Consider the following 24,302-nt stretch of genomic DNA (forward strand, 5'->3'; position numbering starts at 1 on the left):
CCCAAATTCAGGAGTGCAGGGTCCCCTCCTAATGCCCAAGCACAATGGGCATCTCAAAAAGACTTCACAGACAAGAGCATATGGAGCAAGGAGCTGCCAGTACCAAACAGCAGGGAATACTAGGGAAGGAATCAAGTTTCATCTTTAGCTATAGTTAGGCATTCATGTCTACATGAGTTCCCATTTCTTAATTACCACAAGTTAAGCTGGTGACCTGACTGGCCCCCAGGGAAGACCAGGCCGTTCTTTCCCCTTATATATAAAAAGAAACTGTTAAATATCTGAAGAACTTCTCTGGCAAAAAATGAAGTACCTTGAAACTTCTGAACTAAGCGGCACCTTAAGTAAGGTTTTGAACACTGCAGTTTTGGCAAGAAGTGTTTAAGACTTGCTAGGGTCCGGCCATATGGACTCCAGTCAGTCCAACTCATTATTCCACTAAATAGATAGCACATATGCTCTTTGTTGCACAGAAAGCTATCAAATGCAGATTAATTCTGCTTAGTACAGTCTTCAAATGATGTTCTGATGTGCTTGAGACGCAGATCAGTTCAGTTACCTTCTGTTTTTATATTGTTATTTTGAGGTTTCCAATACAGATACTTCATTATCTAATTGACCATGAGGCAAGAATTAACTCAGGAGACAATGAACTAGTGGTGGAAAAAACTGCACCGACATAGAAGGAAATCACCTAAATAAAAAAGGCCCAAATTTTTATGTGCTTTGCAATTTATTCAATGCATGAAACAAATCTGCAGAACTTGTGATGTTAACAGGCTGCTGATGTATCCTTCATTTTCAATTGCTGTAAATGGGGAAGCAAAGGGACACCAAGTGAGTTTAAGCTCTCTTATTGTCTCACTGTATTATTATTCAGAAACAGTGTGAGGCAGTGATATATATTAGGTATTGCTTAAAAACTGGCCCTATACTTCATATCTTCAGATGCTTGGTACATACCAGTTCAACCTCACACCAACATTCCCATGGGGATAAAAGGTCTTTTTTGTCAAAATCATTTTATTAAAGAGTTAATATCACAACAAGCTCAAAATAACACATGCTTCAGAAAAAAAACTGATGAAAAATACTTTAAACAGAAATATGCATGTTTTAAAGGCATGGTAAAGTATCAGTTGCAAGAAACTTCTGCAAACAGGTGCAAATTCTGTCAGTACAATGGAAAAATTCAGTAAAGAAGCCTTTACTAGATGGTTCTTCTGCCTATGTAATGCAGCTTGTCTAATAATTTAAATCAGAAAGGGCACAATTTCCATGGCTGCATAGATCCAAATGTATTTCTTCAATAATTAGCCCCAGCACAGATTTTTCACTGAGTACTAACAAAACAAATTCAGCTGACATCTTAACACAGCAGTGATATATATATTAAATACATGATAAATGTTTGACTCATGCAGCCTCCTCAGTTACATACATTTTTTTGATTCACTCAAGAAATATTATAAAAAAATAGGTTTGCAATTTGTATTTCACTCTAGCATGAGCTCCACATCACCTCAGGCAAAGACACTGTTTCAGGAGATAATCTAATTTGGCTAGAAATCTGCCCTAATTCTTAACCTCATTTTTGTAAATCCACATAGAAAATAAATGCAAATTCTTTATACAAAACAAGAACAAATAACTGTACCTATATAAAAGGGGATTCATTCCTTTAGTTTTATTATCATGGCACATACATACTTTATAGTTTCACAACAGCATACTGATTTTCATTTAGTTTTTTAAACCCCAAAATAGTGTTGATGAATGGAAGAATGTGAGTTACCATAGGCAGCTGACTCATGCATTAAGTAATTCATGTTCTTTATCAGTTTTTCCAACAGCATCAGGATTGGATAATGGGTCAAGGTCAGCAAAGAGACTGAACCAAGCAGTCAAGTCTTTAGGATTCTTTGTAGGATCTAGAAGAGGGGAAAAAAAGAGAAAAGTACAAACTTGGAGTATTTACTTATCAGCTATTTTAAAACAAAACTAGCAGAATGTTTGACCGAGGTCAAACAAATGCCATGCTATTTAATTTATTACTTTAGGCACCTCTGACAAGACAATCAGAATGAGTAATTACATTTAAAAAAATACCTTCAACAGAATTTGAAATTTTTGTAAGAATGAAGGCTGCACATCTATTCAACTATGCATTTTATATGGCTCCTGCAATGATAAGTACAGGAACATTTTAACTATCTAAAAATAGAAATAATCTCTCTGTGTCTAGCTTTTTGCAGAAACTGCTTTTTTTTTGTGAAAGCAGCTTTACTTGTGTGTGCACCTGTATGCCTGCATAAAGTGAAAGATACGGAAGCAAGTTTCAGTTTCAGCAACATCTTGTCTCTTACAGGACTGAATTCCTTCGTCTAAATCCAGTTCATGTGACCATTCTGTTCCCCTGTATATGACCCTCCTGTACTGCTACATAATGTCAATCACCTCTCTAGAAAGAAGTTTTAATGGGAAGGCCTTGGCTAGACAGAGAGGATATGTTTGATAGCCAATCCAGTCCCACGTACAGCTTCTAGCATTAGGTTGTACTTTTTGATTATTTTTACTCTTATTCATAGAAAGGAAGTGCAAGAATCACAGCAATGTGTTCACAGAGCATGTACTGACTACTAACAAGCTGCTGCATGTTGTACCAGATGGAACCTTTCAGGGAGAGCAGCTTCACTCCTTGTCAGAAGGACTATCAGTAAACATACTGGAAGTTCACAAACATGTGACTCTGTGGTCAACTTCATGCCTTTAGTCTGGGGCAAGAAGCCAGAAATTGCTGTTTGAATGCCCTGTAGTGCTGAACCATCCAAAAGAACCTTTCCTTTCCTTTAAAAGATAGTATTTGCCTTTAGTGTCTGAAAGAAGTTGGTGTGAAAGGAGAAACCTAAGTCAAAACGAAACTGTTCTCTCATCTCTGAATCTTCTTGAAGGAGCTGCAAGAGTATTTCAGTTACCAGTGTTCTCAAAATACCAGAGACTATGAATAAGCATAGATGTTTCTTTTGACCAAACAGAAGGAACTCAGTCACCTGAGCATGAAGTCTCAACCCCCATGAGTGCTGAAGTCTAGCAAGACTACTGGCAGTGGCACTGACAACCAGATGTCAGTCCGGTCACTCCAAAAGGACAGATGTTCAAATTACAGAGGAGGTGACTTTGGCTGCTATAAGATGCTGCATTGCTACTCATCCTTTTTTTTTTTTTGTGATCTTCTGCTAACAGGGACTGTATTGATAGTGAAATATGATGTGGTCTTCTACTTGAGAAAGATAATGCTCCAGCACTGAGCAAAAGCATTTGTTGTGAACCAAGGAATTTATGGACAAAGGAAAAAAAAAAAAAGGCTCTGCATGGCATGAGTTTTATCATCTTTGTATCTGGAAAACTAGAATATCTATCACTTTCATAAACACAGAATTTAAAGTAACTGATGTTGCTCCTTTTTCCAGTGCATTTGTTGTAGCTGTGATATCTCACTCAGTTCCAAAACAGTTCCCCAAACCTCTTAACTATCCTCTTCTGCTGGGCAGAGAAAGGTTAGCCTTTTAAGCTCAGGAGGTGAGGGAAGGAATACACATCATTCATTTCTTCTGCACCGAAGATCTTTAATGTAGGTGGTTGGATCGAGAATGCACAGAATAGGCTACACACTGGTGATAAGGATTCCACTTTTTCTGGGCTCAGTTATACAGCAAACTGCAGTCAAAATCAGTGGGGCTTTGTCTCAGTAGATGGCAGGACTATGCACTCCTGGCTCAGCTGAGACAAATGAAGTAAGTTTCAAACAGGTAACTGCTGAAATGGTGTATATTGTCAATGAGATTTGCAGTTAGGGCTCTTCTACCGTATCAATAGCAAGTTTTTTAGCTACAATGTCCTCCCAGAGCTTCAAAACAAACAGTGTTTAGCTTAGAGTAAACGCATGCAGATGCTATTACCTAAAATTGAAGTAGTAGAAGAAACTGTGGTTTCTACTCCCTCATCACCTAGTAAACCGCTCTCCTGACATACTACCAGCACTAAAGCCTACAAAGCCCCTTGCCACATGCAGACATAAATTTATCATATACATAACCAACACTGAAATAGAGCAATTCACCAGTAAGATTCTTGATGTGTAACTAATATAAAAATATATTTTATTATGATAGATTAACCGTGAAGACCGGAAAGATAAAGATTCACAACTGAATAGGAAAAACAAACTAACTGAAAAAAACACGTAAATGTATCACCTTTCATGGGTGTCTTGTTAGCATTCACATTCGAGCTGTTTGGTTTCTGTGCTGGCTGTGGTATAGATGGAGGGCTCACACTGTTAGCTGCCCACCCTAAAATTCAATAACATAAGAGCATTAGTGTTCAGTAGTTATTACTTTATGAACTCTGACACCCCTTCATCTAGCAGCTGACGGAGCAGAACCTTCCTACGTTATGCTTACAGCCATTTGTATCTCTCCTCTTATACAAGAAATTAGCAGGGAGGTTCTGCAGACAAGCAACAGCCTTGAAAACAGATTATCTGCTGATCCATTTCATAATCTCCAGATTCAGGCAACTGCACCCTTCTCGAAACTTTAACCTGGCTAAAAAAGAATTTTCTTGTCACTTTTATCCAGTCACAGTAACAGTTTCTTACAGGAATGCCAGAGCAGTAATCAAGTCAAGCACAGAGGTTGGGAGAAGAATATCACTTACATAAGGGAGAAATGTACCCATACTAAACTTTTTTTTCTATCTTTCTTTCCTTTTACAGTTCCAAGGACTTTCATTTCATTGCAAGTCCAGAAAAAAAATATGCAGAGAACCTAGATTTTTAAATTAATTTTGAAATAATTAATTCTAAAAAAAAAAATCCTTTTCTCTCCAAAGCACTTTGAAGAATGAAATTCAGCATGTATCACTTAAAGTTAACTTAAAACTAAGGTTTTATAGGCTATTTTTAATTTTTCCTTCGTTTGTAAGGATCTTCTCAACCGGGAGAAAGTAACTACACAGGAAAAAACGAAACTGGGTACTTACAATTTCCTGTTCCAATATGCACGTTCCATAGCCACAAGAGAGTAATGATAAATACAGTTAATGAGGCCAACCGGTAGATGAACTAGGCTGGCAGGACGAACTAGAGGTAGCATACCATGGAACATATTTGGCAAAAAGGAGAATGTGTCCTTAAAATTACTGGTTTCAGATATTTAAATCCTTGTGCTATATCACATTTAGAGGACAGAGGTCATGTTTCTAACTCCAAAGTTATGCTGTGGCTATAAGTACATAGCATTTTTTTTCCTAGTAATTCAATTATGTCTCCTGTAAGTATGGACTTGACAATCATCCATCCAAGGGATCTAGTATATCTAATTCTGGAATATCACATATATTAATCCACACATACAGTTAGCATTTCCTTATTCAGTCTCTTTTTCTGCAAAGCCATGCTGTCATCTCCTTTTTCTGCTCTTCTTCTTTCTCCCCTTAATACTTCCTCTTTTGACACTACTGTCAGATATTGCCACCTTGCATCCTGAGACCTACTGTAACAGCCACATAAGCCACATAAAAATTTGGATGTAGAGGGATCACATATATTTGAGTCAAAGGTGACAAAGGCTTTTTATATTTGTTTGAGTCAAAGGCTTATGAACCAATCTATTTCTCTTGAAAATTAGATTTTTAAGAGCTTAAGAGAATTTGAACTATAAATAATAAAAAGTAGGGCACTTAGCACTTCAGAACAACACTTCTAGGTATTTTCTCTGTTTTATAAAAGAGAAGAATTGCAGAGTATATTGCACAGAACCCCAGAAAACTAGAAGGCAGTTTGTCTGGAGGTCTGTTGAAAGAAAATATTTTATATGTCAGTGGATGGCAACGAATACATTGAGTGGGTTAAGTGAACAAGGCCAAATCTTAATTTTGCAGAAATGAATGGGAGTGTTGCCTGGAAACCCTACAGAGCAGTTAACTCTTTTTTGGAACTTTTGAGTCCCTAGACTAAGATTTGGTAAGCAGCATGTCCATGAGAGATGCTGTGCTCTGCTCTCTGTTCATTAAAACACAGGCAGTTCAAGTGCCACTTAAAAACAAAGAAGAATCTAACAAAAAAAGTCCCACCAAAAGTGTTCCACAAAATACATGCTGCTTTTGAACTTACGGTTCTATCAAGGTTTCAGGAAAGACTACCACGGATTTTTTACAAAATAGTTTTGTGTATCATATTTTTAGTGCCTACTCACAGCAAGTTACAGGGAACTTTTTGTCTCTGAAAAACAAATTGCAGTTTCTCAGTTTGAAAATATTTGTCACCTTTAGCCTGTTCTGGTTTGCCTATTCACAGAATGGCTTCATTACGCAACTAGACAAAAGATTATCAGTGAGGCAGCAAGGAAACCAAACAGCTTACTTTTCAGCTAGCATCTTCACAACACTTACCACAATTAAATTTAGACATGGAATCAGTAAGCTGCACATTTTTTACCAACTCAAATTAACCCCCTATGTAGATAATATAAAGAGGAGTACTTAGTGGTATGAGTAAGTAAATGGGGCCATAAACATTATGAAAAAGAAATTTAACGCTCTCCATGAGAAAGCAGAAAGCTAACCAAACTACAAAGCTGTATGTGTAGTGGAATATAAAGGATTTGTTGAGATCATGCTTTGCTTCTAATGTATGTATGTATGTGTGTGTGTATACATATATATATATATATATATATGTATACACACACACATACATAGGCACACACATATATTTATATACATTTTAAAACAGTATCTGGCAGTCCCATAGCAATTCAAAATCTCATTGTGCTAGATCCTGTCTATAAATATAGCCAGAGAAAACTGTGAGTTGGGAATTCCTAACTGTAACAGTTTATAACCTGCACAGCATTGTGCCTGTTTTACAGATTAAGATCTGAGGCAGAGAGAAAACAAAGCCCCAAAGATTTACGAGTGTGCTTAATGTAAAATAAGTAAGTAATCCCACTGAAGTTAATAGAAAAGTTAATATGCTTAAAGTTAAGCATGTGAGTTTTAAGAATCTTTATGGTCTTAAGGCTGAATTCACACAGGAAGTATGCAAAATCTAGGCTCTAGCACAGCACCTCACACTGTATAATTATTAAACAACTCTAGCAATTAGGAAAAAAATACAGCCTAATGTAGGACATGCATCACAAGTCCTCAGTAAAAACATCCATAAATAACATATTCTAACATTTTCAGCTTTTATGTCTAGATATGTCTATTCTGCAGTTTGTATTTTGTTTAAAAAGTAGCCTCTGCTTCCAAATATATTGACAAAGGTCTAATTATAAAAGGAGTCCCGTGAAATGAAATGCAGTTTAAGAGTAAAAATTGAGATTTCACAAGATATGGGATGGACAGAATTTTACCTTCAATTCAAAAATAAGAAACAAATAATTAAAAAAAGAAAAATAACCTTGAAGGTTAGCTTAAGTAGGGCATTTTACTTGGCAACTGGAGTCAGTTGGGAACATGCTGATTATCAGATACAGTCACTCAGCTGATTAGCTGTTACTTTATAAATGTCAGTAGATCAATTTGTCATGATCTTCTGCCAAAACCTTGGAAGTCTCTTTGAAAACATCAACATATTTTTCTCTTTCAATATTTATTTGTATATTTTTACTCAAAAAGAATTTGGGATATCCTGCTGACTAGAATTGGTTTTCTATCTCTAGTGTTCCCACGATGCAACATATCTGAGTTTTAATTTTGGGATACTAATACTAGTGTCTCCTGCCAATGAAAGGGATAACAACATTCTCAGAAAGGGTATGCAGGCCTGTTTGCCATTTACACCTTAAAAATATTTTTCTTTCAAAAATATGCTTACATGTAAAAACAAGTAAAAGGTCTCAAAAATCAACACCATACTATTTATTTTGCCATATTTAGTAATTTGTTTAAAATCTTTGTCATGGAAAAAAAAACAATGAAAACCACCTTTCTTAATTTCAGCAGATACTATCTCAGCTTCTGGTTACATACTGTTTTAATTTGCAATGCAATGATTAAATCTATTCCATGATTTTTTTAGTTTATATTTTATGGTGTCAACCACTATGGATTTTTAGTCCCTTTTCGTTTTATCAATTTTGCTCATATAGGCATGCACCTCATCATAAGAAAAATATATCTAAAACTGCATACCATTGCAAATGTCACTCCCAAACTCCCAGCTAAGTGTTCACGTCAACGAACCCAAATCTTCCCTTTGTGAGGATGGTCACTGAATTAATTACAAGGTAAAATTGATTTTTCTTATTCTTGCCAAACTGGCACAGGTCATTTCATATGTTGTATGTTTATAACAGCTTCATGGGATGCAAGAAGCAGTCTTCAGGATGAAATCATTCTGCCAGTCTTCAGGATGAAATCATTCTGCTACTCTCTCCTGCATTACCCTTCCTCAAATGACAGGAAAATGACTGTGGAACAACAAAGCTGCAGAGGGTTAAATTCTCTAGCTTGTAATGCTGTATGGAAAAATTCAGACTGGCTGCTGCTGGACAGTGGGGAGGATGAAGGTGGCTGCTGTTGACTGGTTACTACCAGCCTCCTACCCTTCCTCAGCACAGGCCAAAGAAGCAGCAAGAAAGCTCTGCCTTAGTTTCCCCGCTTTCCTTTTGCTTCCTTTTGCTTGGAAAGACCAAAAAAAGGAACTGCACAGAAGGAAGGGGAGAGTAAGGGTTGTTACCTGCACTGGTACGTAACTTGCTTAAAAGACAAACCCACCTGCATGGCTTCTGGATGAGACCACCCATTCTCCCTTATCCCATGTGCCTACAGGCAACAGTATGAGACACACACACAAAAAAAGAGACAGTGAATGAATGCAACTGATTGTCACTCAGCCTCTTAGAAACAGTATTCCCAGACAAAATATAGAAAACGTATTTGGGTTTCTAGAGGGCACAGAGGAGGGAGGGTGATGAAAATTGTTCAGTGTTCTCTGCCCTCTTAATAGACAGACACAGCGGTTGTGATTTAAACAGTAAAACCCAGTCAAATATATTTCCTGTTACAGAAAGATACCTCATGTGCCTAGAGAGCATTTCAACAAACTCCACTGAAACAGGCAAGATGAAAAAAAATATTCAAGATAATTTTGACTTCAGGTTTTAGGGCACTTCATTGACAAACACTGAATGAGCAGGGCTAGAAAAACAAATATGCAACTTTTTCTTTTTCTGTAACTTTTTCTTCAGGCCACACCTTGCTTGAATAATTGTTTTAGGGATTCTGCAGCTATGGCACAGTATAAGCCATCACCACACTTCTAGGTAGCAGAAAGCCATACTCTAAAGCATAAAAGAGAAACAAGATGCTAACTAACCCAATGCTGAGCCTTCTGCTAATAGAATAAGATGAGCTCTCACCATGTAAAGATGACTGCAAGTCATTCATGTTCTGGTCTAAGAGCTGTGAGGGCAAATAGCCGGATGGTGTCCCTGCCACAGATGATGAAGCATTCTCCACATCTCCAGCTGAAGAGTTCACGGTGAGGTCAGCAAGTGCAACCTGTCCAAAGACAGCTGTCCACTCTTTACTAAACTCCCCCTCATCCAAGGAGGAAGCATTGAGGATCTCATTCAGTAATACCATGTCATCCTTATCACTGGGTTCAGACTCCAAGGACCTCACAAACTGATCCTTTGAAGCTGTTTCAGAAACAAAACAGAGAGGAAAGATAAATCAACATTCAAAACAAACAAACTAAGAACAACAACAGTATTTTTAAAATCCCCAGTCTAGTTCTTGTATGTTAACACTGATTGGAATATATCTGCCTGAACATTTGTTTGCTATTTCAGATCCAGTTCCCTTGGATACTTGTAACTTATGCAACAAGTTATTCCCTAATTATCTTCAGGTAACCTCACTTCTGTTAAGACTGATTTTTCCCTTTAAAAAAATACTGCAAGGACAATTAAAGATCTATTACATAACACACAGAAATACTACACAGTCTATTGCTTAAAATATGGTAGAGGACTGCTTTCATGTTGTTTTTTCAAGCCTTACATAAACTTCCTCTAAAAAAAGAAAAATCAGATTGGTACAATTTGAAAATAAATGAGTTGGAGATCACTCTAGAATTTCATGACAACGTACTTAAGCTAACCTTTATGATTTTCTGCTCAGTGCTAGAATTACTCAGGTATTTCCTCCTAAGAATAAATTATGTTACACAAAGTGAGATTTGTAAACTGTTCAATGCTGGAATAACTTTTCTCTCAGTTAAATCGAGCTGGGGTCACTTTCCTTTTGACTCTCCTGACACTGTTTTCCATCTAGCACTGGACAGTTGAGCAGTCATTCCTTCAAAGCATTTTTTTGCCTTTTTTAGAAATACTGAATATTTGTAGAAAATACACGAAGCTTGTGACCAAAATCATAACCCTCTTCTTTAGCTCAAAAGGTATTCTGAGAGTGAAATATTTGGAAACTCAAGTATTATTTTACCTAGAAACATTTTAGCTCCACTGTGGGAGTATGCCAATGACAAAAATGGTGGTTAACAACGTTGATAATGTCACCTTACTGAAACCCAGAGCAGTATATTTCAATTTCACTCATTTGAACGATGTGGTAAGATGCAAAAGCAACTTTATTTTCCAAAGCTGAGCTCTCCAAGTTGTCTTTTAATCCTTTTGCGCATACAAAGATCCTTAGAATGGGCAAAGGATTGATAGTAGCAAAGTGGATGCTACCAGAGCAACAGGCCATATTATTTAAATGCAACTGACTTCTCAGGTAAGTTCTCTTTATTAGCTGTAATAATTTATAATGAAATGGCTGAAAGTGAGTCAAAGGAAAAACGTGCAAAACAGTGTTTTAAAATAGAATGATGAGTCAAAATACACACCCACATACTAAGAAACAAACCAACACACATAAAATAAGGATTTTTATTCACTACTGATGTCAGCTCTGAGATTCAGCTTCTTTCTAATTTACATTTCCATATACCTTTGCATTCCCAGTTAGGGGCAAAAAATAGAAACATTACGCACAAGTCTGTTCTCCTGATACTCCCACCAGACTATAACTGAAATACCAGAGAAAACAATTTGTTCTCATGTTTGGTCCACTTTCCTGACTTCAGACAAACAGCAAAGACTGTTAATATTCTCCAAGCATCTACAAGTTTTTCCAGCTCTCTAACTGTTCACCAGGCGGGGCAGAAGGGTAAATTCTTTGTAAGGAAGTTATCTACTATTTCAAAGGCACTTAATAACTAATCTCTATGGTGTAACACCATCACAAAACTGCTTTCAGTAGACCTCTTCATGAAATCACAAGGCTTGGAGAAGGAGATTTAAAGAGAGCATCATTAGAAACAGATCAGTTAAAACATACTATCAATACTACACCTAACCATAAACTACATTTACTATATGGGAACAACAGTTTTGCAGCTGCATAACTCAGAGCAAAGCTCTGCTTCATCTGGGTATCCCATCTTCACCTGGGTATCCCATTTCAGTGGTGTCAATTGTATTGGGGAAGAAAATAAAACAAGTAGCTTTATATCATGAGAAGTTAGGTCTTGCTCTACTTCATATAACCACCTGAAAGCAAGCGAGTGACATACTTCTTGTCTGAATAGTCTTTCTGGTTTTCCTGTTGAGACATTGCACACGGGGTAGAGCAGGATAGGGTGTTAGATGTGCTCAGGCTACCTCAAGTGAACAGCAGTAAATTCTGCCCTTATTTTGGTATATAGTTCTGGTTTGTAATAAAGGTTATCTTGAAACCAGTCCTGCTCATCAAGATATTACTCATCTCATATGGTAGCTATGCTAGATTACTAGAATGATATGGACTTTCTTAGCTCACCCCAAAATGCTCTATCATTTCTTTTCCTGTTTCTCTTTTTTCACTGCCCATTTTCACAGTAAAAATCTTTTCTTTGCCTGCACATACTGCTACTAGCCATATAAATGTCTACCAAAAACTCCCAAACCCCTGAAATAGCACTGGAAAAAATTAATGCCACCATATTCTCTTTCATATTTGTTTGAACAAGCCTCTAACAGTGTTTATCATATTTCTTTGCAATCACACTTTATTTTGCTGGTATTAAAAAATAAAGTAGAAAGAGAAATTAAAAATATTTACAATAATATAGAATCAGAAACACAGGAGAAGAACTACCCTCTGAAGCACACATAAAAGTATACCTCTAACTATACCAGTATAGCTAAAATTACACAATCTTCTTTAGCCTAAAGCTAGTTAGTGTGTAAAATCAAGGTAAAGAGTTGATATAAAATTAACATAAGAATCTTTATCTGATGTAGTTGCTCCCACACTTGCCTTTGTACTGCTTTAACTATTTTGCTAAAGAAACAAAAATTAGGCTTTAATTGACATGGTTAAATCAAGTCAAAAAATGTTATGCATTATTTGCACTAAGAAGGTCCAAGAATGCATTTAAATGAGGGGAAAACCAGGAGAGAAGGGTCTCTATCAGACTCAAATTGATCTTTTCTATTACACCACAGGAAAAATAGCCATCATTACCTTATCTATTCACAGATTGCAGCTGCCTTCTGCATATCTTTCCCTCTTTCTGAGTTCATGAGTGAAGATGTAATTTCCTTAGAGCACAAGAGAGGACCCATGGCATATCCAAAGTCAAAACACCCTGTTCCTTACCTACCATGAAGGCAGTGCCTTAATTATCCCAACTAACATTCTCAGTCTAACTAAACCGTTCTAAGGGATTTTTACTTTGGTTCTTTGCTTGCTTTTTGAGTTACCACAGAAAAAACTGTGAGCTAAATGAATGAAGAGCAAATGAAGAAACTATAGGCAATATTCTTACTCCATACGAGAACTCACTAAAAAACTTTTGGCTGGACCCTTCAGATATGGATGCAGGAGATGGTAGATGTTACACTGTAAAACAGTACTCTGGAAAAGAACAACACATCCCTTTCATCTGCAATTTTTCTAACAAAAGCAAAAGGATAGGAGTACAGCCTGGAATTAAATACTGTTTTCTCATGAGTAAATGAAAACAGCAGAGTAGACTTAATTAACTATGTGGCCGAAAGAAGTCACCAGTTCTTGTATGTTTTCAAGAGGATTAAGTAATTTGTTTCTGATATAAAATTTTGTGGTGACCGGCATGTTGCCAAGTGAAGGATTGTGATACAACAAGAAGAGAACAAAAAAAGTCTGGGAAATCTATAGAATAGGTAAGGTACATACTTCAGTGGGGCAAATGTCCTGAATCACTTGTTGCAACACATTTTATCTCCAGTAAGATTTACTTTATATTCCCAGACCAGGTATAGTGCTTGTATATTTATAAGAAGCTGAGCTTCCTTGAATGTTGTTTAAGTACAGTAACTAAATAACCTCATTCAGAAATATATCAACTTTTCAGATTAGGAAAACAATTAACACCTAAGATTAAAACTATATTTGGTGCCTGTAAAAGCAGATCAAACAAATATGCAGAAATGTCTCATACCATTTTCTTCAGGTTGTAGATCTAATAAGTCATCTATGGCACCTAATGGCAAAAAGAAAAGCACAAAAGGAAAATTAGTAGTATGCTGCTTTTTTAGATAATCAGTATGTATACATTTAAAGGTATCTTTCTTAAGTTTCTTCACCTGAGTTCTGTTTGTGGTTAAAATTTCCTTGTAACGTGGATAAGACATCCTTGCCATCATCAGCTGTAATAAAGATGCACACAAATGTCAAATTGCACTAGTAACAGAAACATGTTCATAAACAATGTCACTCTAACAGCAATATGCAACAATTATTGGCAGTCATGTTTAAAATACACCTGGTCAAATATGGATGGAAGTCCCAAGATATAACTATTTCTAAGTGAGTCAAATTTCTGAAAAATAATTGGTGGAATCGTCTCTGAATCAATACCTGACACACTAGCCCATCTCCAAGCTAATGTATCTGCAGATACACACTTATGAGAGGTGAAATATATCCTCCCAACTGAAACTACTTTAAGTGCTGGGGAAGTTTCTTAAGTTAGACATGTAGTTAAAATAATCCTCTAGATTCCCTCTACGAGCAAAGAGAGACACCTCCTACAGTTGATTAGTCCCATTCAAGATATGCAATAAAGCATGAGGGATGAGTTGCCAGTCAAACATGCCTTTCCTGCCCAATTAAATATTGAAGGAATATAGACAGCTTCTATACAACCAAATCTGTAGCTCTAAACGCCAATGAAGGGGCTTTCACAGTACTGCCAGAATGCAGATTTGCTAGAAGCCTCAAGCTTGGGGTTGGAAAAGGAAAAAAAAAATCACTAGACAGAAATAAAAATTGAAAGTCAAATTGTTTAAAGTAAAACTTTAAGGTGTGTTCAGAACTAAGTGAAACAAAACCATTTGCTGTTTGAATCATATTATTTTAACTAGGCTCTTGACTAAAGCAATGGCACAGAAATGTGCAGTCAGCACTGGTCATTTAAGGACCCGTGATCACACTCTGATTACATTCTATACAGGTAAGAGAGAGATACACACCCAGATGGGCACATATAAATGATGCTTCCACAAAAGCGCAATGCAGGAAAGGCAGAGCAGAAAAAACAAAACTGACTGGCAAGAAAAAAAAAGAAAGATAAATTGATGACAGTTGGTATGCGGATGGCCACAATTCTGTAATGAAAAAAGTAGTATTTTTGCTGAAAGCCTTCTTTGATTCAGTGGTAAACATGATGGAGCCAATTTTAAAAAATCTGTATGATATTAGAGGAAAATAATGAGCAAATGATACAACTGGAAGTTATGAATCAGTAGTTCATGAGGAAAACTAAGATGAAACAATTTTGTCACTACCAGTACTGTGGTACCATATCACATTAAGAGGTACAGTGTACTTTAAGAAAAAAAAGCACCTTAGCAATGGCACAGACGCACTAATATATGGAGATGGAAACATTTAGCAGAGCAGGCAGAAGTATTCCAAAATACTTCAGTTCCTTTCAGAGCTGATGGAGAAAGACAGAATGAGGTATTTTTATTATGGACGATGCTGAAATATTTTACAGCCTGTAAGTATCTGTGAAAGATTCTAGAAAATATCTGCTAAGAAAATATTTTATAAGCCTAATTTTGTATCCAAATCTACCAGAAGATCTGGTCAAATATCTGATCTGATGTTTATTTTGCAAAATGAATGAAACTTCAAAACACTGGGAAAGTCTAAATGTTGTTTCCTCACAAAAAAAACAAGAAGACCCAAACAACAATAATTAACAGAATGACACAAGTAATTGCAAGTAACGATGGGCTGGCAGCTCACCATTACCCCTAGGCTAAACATTAACTGAATCCCATATTGGGATTCAGTAAAAAATAGGAGCATAATAAATGTGTTTTCATGGAAAGTAGGCCTAGCTAAAGAAACCTAATTTCATCCTTTGATAAACTACGAGCTTTATTGACAAAGATGTTTAGAAATAACTGACTTTGCATTGCATAGCCTTCCAGCTAAAGAGCTAGCATGTATAATATCTATAATGAACATATTGAATAGATTAGGAACATGACAACTAACAGATGTCAAAAATAGTCGTTAGCAGAAATCATTGCAGAGTGGCAGTGTTTCTAGTTTAGATCTACAAGGTTTAGTGTTATATCCATTACTATTGAATGGCTTTAGCAGTCATCTGGAAGTAAACAGAATCACCGTTGAAAAAACGTGCAAACAACTAACAGACTGTTAGAGGTGGTCATTCAGGTTGGTCATTCAGTTTTTATAGTCACAGCTGAAAGAATTTTAATACTGCGAAGTCATGAGCTATATATCCCCAGGAACAAAGAGTACAGGCCATACTCCAGAATGGATGAATGAGTTTTATAAAGCTGTGACCAAAAGGAACTGAATTTTTGTAAACAACAAATTCAGATAGGAGCTTCTAACCTGATGTTGCTTGCATATAAACTGAGGTGTCATTCTTGGATATATAAATGGGAAGATGATGAGTAGAAACAGGAATATGATTTTACCTTATAGAAACACTACCGGTGATACCAACATCAAAAATCTTTTATCTAATTATATTTCTCACATTATAAAACACCATATATTAAAGGCATTCTCCATTTATTTAGTACAGAAATACATCCTATAGAGTCAGAGTACAATTTAGGTTGGAAGGACCTCTGGAGGTCACCTGGTCCAAGCTCCTTCTCAAAGTAGTCAGCTGTGAGATTAGATCAGGTTGCCCAGGGACATGCCTAGCCAAGTCTCCAAAATCTCCAGGGATGGAGATTCCGCAGACTCTTTGGGCACTTGTTCCAGTGCTTCACCACTCTCACCATGACCATTCTTTTTCCCCTAATACCTATTCAGAAATTCCCTTCCTGCAACTTGTATCCATTGCCTCGTATCCTTTCACTGTATACTTCCAAGAAGAGTCTGGCTCTGTCACTGTGTCATAACTACGCATACAAGCAGTTGAAAGCAGCTGAATATGAATATGAATTTGCCTAGCTTTCAGCCAGAAGTTCCACCAAATTCATCAGGCTTTAACATACATGTTTAATCACTGGAATAAACCAGTAAGCTAAGTAGCAAACTTTCCATGTCCTGCTGTCTATAATCACAAGATCTCTTTCTTGAAGACGTGCCCAACTAAAAAATTATGCTTTGGACAGACAAGCTATGTGACCCACCTAAATATAACTGGATGAAATGTAGTGACATATAATACATAAGAGATCAGAGTAGATGACCTAACAGACCTTTCTGGCCTTAAGTTTTACACTTTTGTAGGGATTTGCTTGTTGAAGCTGAATATATATTAAATAAAAAATGAAAAACATGTATTGTGGGATTTAAGAAGTTATGATAACATAACAATACCTGAATAGTTTGATTCCTTGGCATGGCTTTCCTCATCTAATGAAATCAACCTTAATTTGATAGGGTACAAAAAAAAAAAAAAAAAAAAAAAAAAAAAAGAGAGAGAGAATACAATTTAAGGCTATAATATATATATAATACATATATATATAAAATACATTTTTCTCTTTCTCAATCACATCATAGCAGAATTGTATCAATAGCAAACAAATAGTAATTCATATGGACTCCTGAACTTGCCATACATGCTGGTTAGTTGATAATTTTTATTCTTTCATTGCCAAAGTCTGTTAAGGACAAATTAGATTGAAGACCACAGTCTCTATCTACCTACCTCACATTTTTAATCTCACTCATATCTGTAATAAAAAATACACACTGTATCTGCTTTTACAGATTTTATTTACATAAATATCATGAAGGAAATATATCTGTTACAGACAAGAATAGGTTGTACTCATCTTTTTACATCTGTAATAGCAACTAACTAAATATCAACCAAGTCAGATGAATTTTGTCCCATGCCATTAAATTCAGGCCACATTCTAGTACAATGTTTATTGTGGGTGTAAAATACACGAAGGTTTTAAAAGCTTTATTTTATATTGTGTAATTCTTCTGGAATTTAAAATTTAGATGCTTATAGCTTGTTTTATAAAGAAATACGATATGGAAAGTTTTTTCCCCCAGTCTTACAAAAAAAAAAAAAAAAAAAAAGAAAGAATGAAAAATATAATTGTGACATGGCATCCACAGCATTTGTTGGTAGTTGCCAACACATACATCTTGCATAAATCATGCATCTATTCTAGAATTTTATTTTTCAATGTTGGAGAAAACAATCATTTATGAAATTCTTTATTATCATCACCTGAGGAGCAGCAGATTCATACAACTGCTGTGAAAACAATCACCTGCCAAACAGTACTTGGCTAAGTCCTTTCTAATCTGCTTAGCACCAAAACATGACCAATTTATAAACTACTTTTCATCAGTGGATGTAAATCTAAACAAATAAAAGAACTGGAAAACAGAACTCTTAAAAACATTATTATAAATAACCAAGCAAAATCCATTAATTATCAGTCAAGCTGTTCTCTGCTTTTTGACAACTGATCCTTAGCTGGGTGCTTCACTTAACCATGGACAGTCAAAACAACAGGTGGCAGCAGGATTATATCAATGTTGCATCTCCTCGCAACTGAATCCTGATGGTCCCATAGGGGAAGGATCACATCTCGTTCTCCTGTTCGCCTCTCCCTACAGCAGCCCATTCATAAGTCTCTCTCACCTTAGAGCTACAGGTAACTCAAACCTTGATAGCATCAGCTCACTTAGATGTACTTTTACTAAGTACCCACTGCTTCATTGGATTACTAACCAATACTGTATACATTACAAAAACTAATTGCTGTTCAAAGCAATCAGGAATCCATATCCGATTCCTAGGTGTAAGGAGATGCTGCTGAAGGGAGAAATACAATCTTCTCCCATGTGAAGTTGTTTACCACTGAAGAAAAAAAATGAAGCAAAAGCTGAAAAAATAAAGAGAAGCCTAGAAAAGACAAAAAGAGTTAATGGTACTTTTTCAAACTCAGTTTCAACGTAAAAGTTGGTAGTTCTCAAATATACATTATAGCATTTCAGGAATTCTCATATTAAGCTTACTATTTGCTGCTGTGTTCAAACTAGCTATGACTGTATTTCCAGATATAAATGTTAAATAATCTTAGCAACCAGAAAGCAGAGTGCAAATGAAAATATGTATTATTTTGAGATACAGGACATGTGACTTACTGACTCTGCTGATCTTGCACTGCTTTAGTGTTCTCAATCTGCAGGTCCTCCTTTTCTGCTCTTGCTGTTAGTTTATTCACAGGATCTTGTAAGCTCTAGATCATAATCAATACACAAATGAGAAGAAAAAAATGCAACAAAATCAGGAAAGCAAAGTGAGTCATGTAAGGTCAAACACTACAGAGCCTATGTAAATTAAGCCAGAATATGTTTCTGAGCTGTGTCAAAGCCATGTGTGAATCTAACAAACAAAATAACAAAAAAATGTTAGAAGATACTCATTCCAGCTGAGTCACAGGAACACAAAGCTCATACACTTTATTTAAGACAAATCTTGGCTACTTCTGAACACATGTTGTGTTCCCAATGTTTTTAATGAAAACTATCTATGCGATGTGCAAAGCAGCCACTAAAAGTGTGTTTCTTTGCCTTTGTTGGACTTGTCTTTAAGATGAAAAAGATTCATTTTTAAAAATCTATCATTTCCTCACTCTACATCTTTGTTCTCTTTTTTCTGACACAACTATTTACATAACCTTTAGACCTGTAGTGTAATGGGAAGATACTACCCATACCCTAATTTGACGCATTAACAAATGAACACACAAAGCATTATATGTTGACTAAGAACACATACGTGATAAATGTACTACTGGTTGTCCCTGTTATGCATTCATTAGTATTTCTATATGACAAACTAAATAGATGAAGATAGTATTTAAATATTTGTGGATCTTAACTACATCTATCCAATGGTTTTGCTGTGCAGGTGAAAATATTTCCCTCTTTCCAAAGTCCGACTCAGCTTTCTAAAAAATAAAACCATGTTTCACTTGAGTAATCCCAAACAGTTGTAATCAATTTTATTTATAACTGATACTCTTACAGCCTCGTCTCCTCCTCCTCTCCAAAATAGAAAAAGCTACAGATAAAATGAATACGCCACCTTTTATGCAAAACACAGAGAGTACAAAAAAGTATTTTTTGTGTCTGGAGTTTTAATGAAATGCTAATATATGTCATCAGAATAGCAAAACAACAAAAAAAATCATCACTATGTCTGTCTAATCTGTTGAATAAAGGTTAGAACCCTCAGCCAATCTATTACGATAAAAATATTCCCACTCATTTAGTGGTGCATATTTGCACCGTTCCTTCAACCAAAACATAGTCACTAGAAGGAGCATTCCAATTGCTGCTTAGGTTCGTATTTGTTTATATGAAGAAATGTATACTTCTGTATTTTAGAAACCAAACTAATGGATTTTTCATATGTTACAGTTGGATTTTTTTCCTCTCAGTAAGTTATTTCTTCTTTCCATTCCACAAATTAATTTGTTATAACTATCTGAAGACACTGTGCATCAAAGAATGAGGGATCACATAAGCAGCAATAATAGAGACGCCTCAAGTAAAATTTTCTTATTCTATGATTGCTATTTTTTAAAAAAACACTGTAACAGCACTAATCAGAATATCTTATAACAGACTTCTTAGATTCTGGAAATGGATACTTGTCACCTTAGATTACCTGTGAATGAATACATTATCCCTTAACTGCATTTGTACAGGGTACTGATTAAACTGTACTTTTTGTATTATTAAAATCAATGGGAATTATTGCATTGATCCAAGAGGGTCTGGATTAGCATTCAGAAACATAAGAATACATATTCTACTCACACAAAAATGCAATGCAGAAAAAGAAAACAAAGATTTGTACTAAGGGGACTGTACTACTTCTGGCACTCGAGCTATCTTGGACACCTTTGCAGCAGGCTACCCAATACTCTACCCAGGAGGTTACGGTCTGACAGCATGTGGTGCTCTGCCCCACAGTACAGCAGAACAGAACCCATCACAAGAAGAAGGGGTGTAATGGTTCTGAATAACAGAGCTACTTTAACTACTGCCTAATTATAAAGTTGCTTAAGACAAACATCAAAAGTAAAGTCTCCAGCAACTTTATAAAAAAAGGAAAAAAAGGAAAGAGATCATCCTCCTCCTGCAAAAAACTGTATTATGATGCTTCCTTTATTGTTCAGAGTGTTTCAGGAAATCCGTTTTAATGGACTGTGATCAAACCACGGAAACAGCATATAGAAATGGTGTTCACAAGTGCCTTGGGAAGGAAATGGCATGATAATAATGAGAGTTACTATTTCCTGTATTAGAAAAATAAATATAAGGCTGAAAGATAGCCTCAGTTTCAGAGATTATAATGAAAATTGTTAAAAATTGGAGCCATATTTTAATGCAATAACTGTTTAGCCAGTTAGACAATATTCTCTCAAATTCTGCTAGCTAGCAAATAATGAAATTATTTTCCTATCTCCTGCCTCCCTCCCTCCCACATCCCCATGTGCACTACAAACTGACAGGTCTTTTTTAAAAGAAAAAAAGGTTGAGAATGGGTATGAAATACAACTGAATATTATGAAATAATCATCAACTGCTTTCTCAATGAAAATCCACAGTAACGTTATCCTTATTATCAGCCTGCATAGAAATTCAACCACTGACATTCTATAATTGTTTCAGGCTATATCAGAAGAAAGGAAGAACTTGCATTAGTTAGAGAATGTAAACATTAAAAAAGGCAACAAACATATAGATTGAATTCAGACAGAAGCAAGCACACTTCAGTTTGGTGTATGAAGCCTCACTGACTTCACTGGTTTGGAAGAAACAAATCCATAACTTCATAGTATTTGCCAGAGTGCTTGTGTGAATTCACATTGACTTTGTAGAGAGCCAAACATGCGACTGAAGGTAGGATCTATTCATGTTGAGAAAGACTTCCTCCTGGCTTCATGACTTCTCTTTTACCATAAAAATCAGGGTACGAATGTCCACAGCAGTGGAGCAAGTTCAAAGTCAGTCACCCTGCCTATCTTGTCTATGCCCCTCCAGCTGAAAGCTACCCAGCGGTACGTTGCTTGCACCCATTACTCAGACTAAATATCCAAGCCAACAAGGGGCTCCTTCACAGCAGAGTTAACTCAAATTCCAATTCAGGCACTATTCATATGCTGACTGCTATTCCCTTATAAAAAGCCTTTCACCTAAACCTGGGTCAAGCCAAGCCAAGATCGTCTGGACTGCACACAAAGCCTTTCCTCTGCAGTTAAATCACATGAGTACTGACAACGCACTCAATTTCCCCATGAGTGCCCTGGATAAGTTATGTACTTCCTCTTTACCAGGAAAGAATCGAAGTAGGATCGCTGACAGCAGCTCTGGGAGCCAGGAATATGTCCCAGGAAGTCCTACCAACATATGGGGAAGTGCAGCACTAGTCAGGAGACAAAAAAGTGGGCATGTTTCGTGTGTGTGGGGGGGGGGGATCCAAATAAGAAGAGGAAAAGCAGGTGGCTTTGGAATTTTCTCACGGAGTTCCACGTAGAAAAAGAGAACCCAGGGATACAAAATTTTAGGCTATCTTGCCTCGTGAGTAAAGTCAATAACAAACAGAAATGAGAATGGTATCAGACTACAGTAAAGATCAGCAGAACATAGCAATATTGTAGTATCTTTTCAAACACAGTTCTCCAAACTATTCAAGCAGCAGTGTCCCATTTTACACACAGATAAGTGGATGCACAAAGATCCAGGCCTTTTGACTTCCTTACCCACAGCCGTTATTATTTCTAGGCTCACATAAACTATTCAGGAAGCTTGGTATTATAGTATTGAAATGCAGAAAATGTAACTAAATATTCATTAAGTAACTATGGCAAATAAACAGTTACAGAAATTAGAAAGAGGCATCATTCTTGGAAAGTAGCCCTTGAAATAAATTTGAATTCATACAGTAATTTCAAGAAAACGAAACCTTACAAGTTTTACCAGAACAGCAGCCCATCATCTTTAATATTACAGTAAAGGATACTTCTACATCACAATAGAGTTGTTAGCACATTAATAGCCATCTTTCATCGAGCCTAAAACTAGCAGTTAGGAAATACAGCTGAAATAGCACAATTACACTTTCAGTCTATACCCTGAAGCAAAAGAAAAAACAAACAAACAAACAAATAGGCTGCTTTTCATTAAGCGAGCTTGGCAAACATCTCCAAAGACAATGTTTTCTTTCCAGAAACAATCTTGAGAGGCGTTTAAGAGTCTCATTTTTGAGGTGAACCTAGTAAATTAATATATTCATACTTCAAAATGCAAATAGTAATTTTCCAGTGCATTGCACCTTCTAAATTTTCAATAAGAAAATCTACATCTAAGTGAAATATTAACACTCTTTCCTTAAATTCTTGTTTTAAAGTAGAAGTCTAATGTTACGTACATACATGCTTGGTTGCTTAGTTTAAGTTGAAAGGATCACTGAAGGTAAGCCTTTAATATCACAACTGAAATCATAACAAAGACGAGGATGATTTGCAAACACCAGATTCAAAACTACATAAAATTACCTGTGCCTCTTTTCTTTTACAAGATCTCTTTTAAGATATGACAAGTAAAAATATTCTAAAAGAGATAAACCTGATTAAATATGTAAAAATGGGCTTTTTTAAAGATTTCATGCGTGTTTTAAACAACTATATATATTCAGATTACACATTTTTAATGCATAAAATAAACAACAGACATTTTATTTTTATTGAATAAAATTGGGTACCTTATGTTCCAGAACAGGTGCACTTTCTATACAAGTTTCCCTCCAAGATGTCTAAATGTTGCAATACATTTGGAAACAGCTTTTGTCTTGCTCAAATAAACAACTTTTTAGATATTCAAGATAATAAACAAAATATACCCAGCAAAAATAGAGACTGTCCCCACAAATTAGACTGTATTAGACTGAAATTGGTTTGTTTCAAAGCATAGAGAAAAAATTCTTCAAAGACTTCAAATATCACAAAGTTATGAGCAAAACAGCTGAGTCGTGTGGCACCCAGTCCCCTGGACAGGACGCCGGCTATTCTAAATCCAGACTGTGAACTAGGCAATGTTGTGATGGGTGGTGAGAGTGGAGAAATAAGCTTGCTTTTCTGTTTTGGAGTTTAACTGGGGAGTCTGTAAGCAATTACTGGTAATGTCAGGATAATTAAACATGCCCGAACTATCTGCTGCTGAAATTTGGAGATATACTACAGCTAGGATCCCTGTCTTCTGTGATATGGACTAGGAGAGAAGGAAGCTTAGAAATACGTTAACTTCATGCTAATGAGGATGTCTCCAGCAAGACAAAATTCTTCAGTAGACGGTTAGCCTGGAAGAGCTGCAGTTTTAAAGCTGTCCAGGACAGAGAGAATCTCTTTATCTTTTCCTCTGGTCAGGAGAGACTGAAGCTTGACATTTGTTTGTTTGATTAATTTGTCTTGTTTTGATGTTTCAAGCAGCAGGAATAACAGCCTCTACAAGCTTTTGTACACTTCAAAGTTCAGCTACCGCTACCTCTCAATCCACACTCTAGAAAACAACTTTAAACATAGCATAGTCATGTACAGATGAGTTTGGTAGCCTGGAGTGAATTAAATTCTATACCTTCAGGTGCTTATTTTCCAGGAGCTCTGGGTAGCTGTATAGCACAGTGTAGCCCAACTTTCTCTTCTACATGTAATATTCAC

The 24,302-nt window shown here is 36.1% G+C and overlaps 1 protein-coding gene across 5 annotated transcripts in view; it reads right to left on the reverse strand.

The window, feature by feature from the left end:
• Nucleotides 1–24,302, reverse strand: part of ICA1 (islet cell autoantigen 1) — a 73,744-nt gene that overhangs the window by 3,738 nt on the left and 45,704 nt on the right. For 3 of the 5 annotated variants that reach the window (XM_062569173.1, XM_062569174.1, XM_062569175.1), the window contains 7 exons: nt 18,718–18,812; nt 16,921–16,970; nt 13,686–13,748; nt 13,541–13,582; nt 9,432–9,713; nt 4,257–4,352; nt 816–1,931 (listed from right to left, as the gene is read on the reverse strand). In XM_062569173.1, coding sequence (XP_062425157.1) covers nt 1,810–1,931; nt 4,257–4,352; nt 9,432–9,713; nt 13,541–13,582; nt 13,686–13,748; nt 16,921–16,970; nt 18,718–18,812 — 750 coding nt within the window. In that variant the 3' untranslated portion in view covers nt 816–1,809. The other 2 variants (XM_062569176.1, XM_062569177.1) reach the window with 2 other exon arrangements.

This window comes from Rhea pennata, chromosome 2, assembly GCF_028389875.1.
Source record: "Rhea pennata isolate bPtePen1 chromosome 2, bPtePen1.pri, whole genome shotgun sequence".
NCBI classification, from domain to species: Eukaryota; Metazoa; Chordata; class Aves; order Rheiformes; family Rheidae; genus Rhea; species Rhea pennata.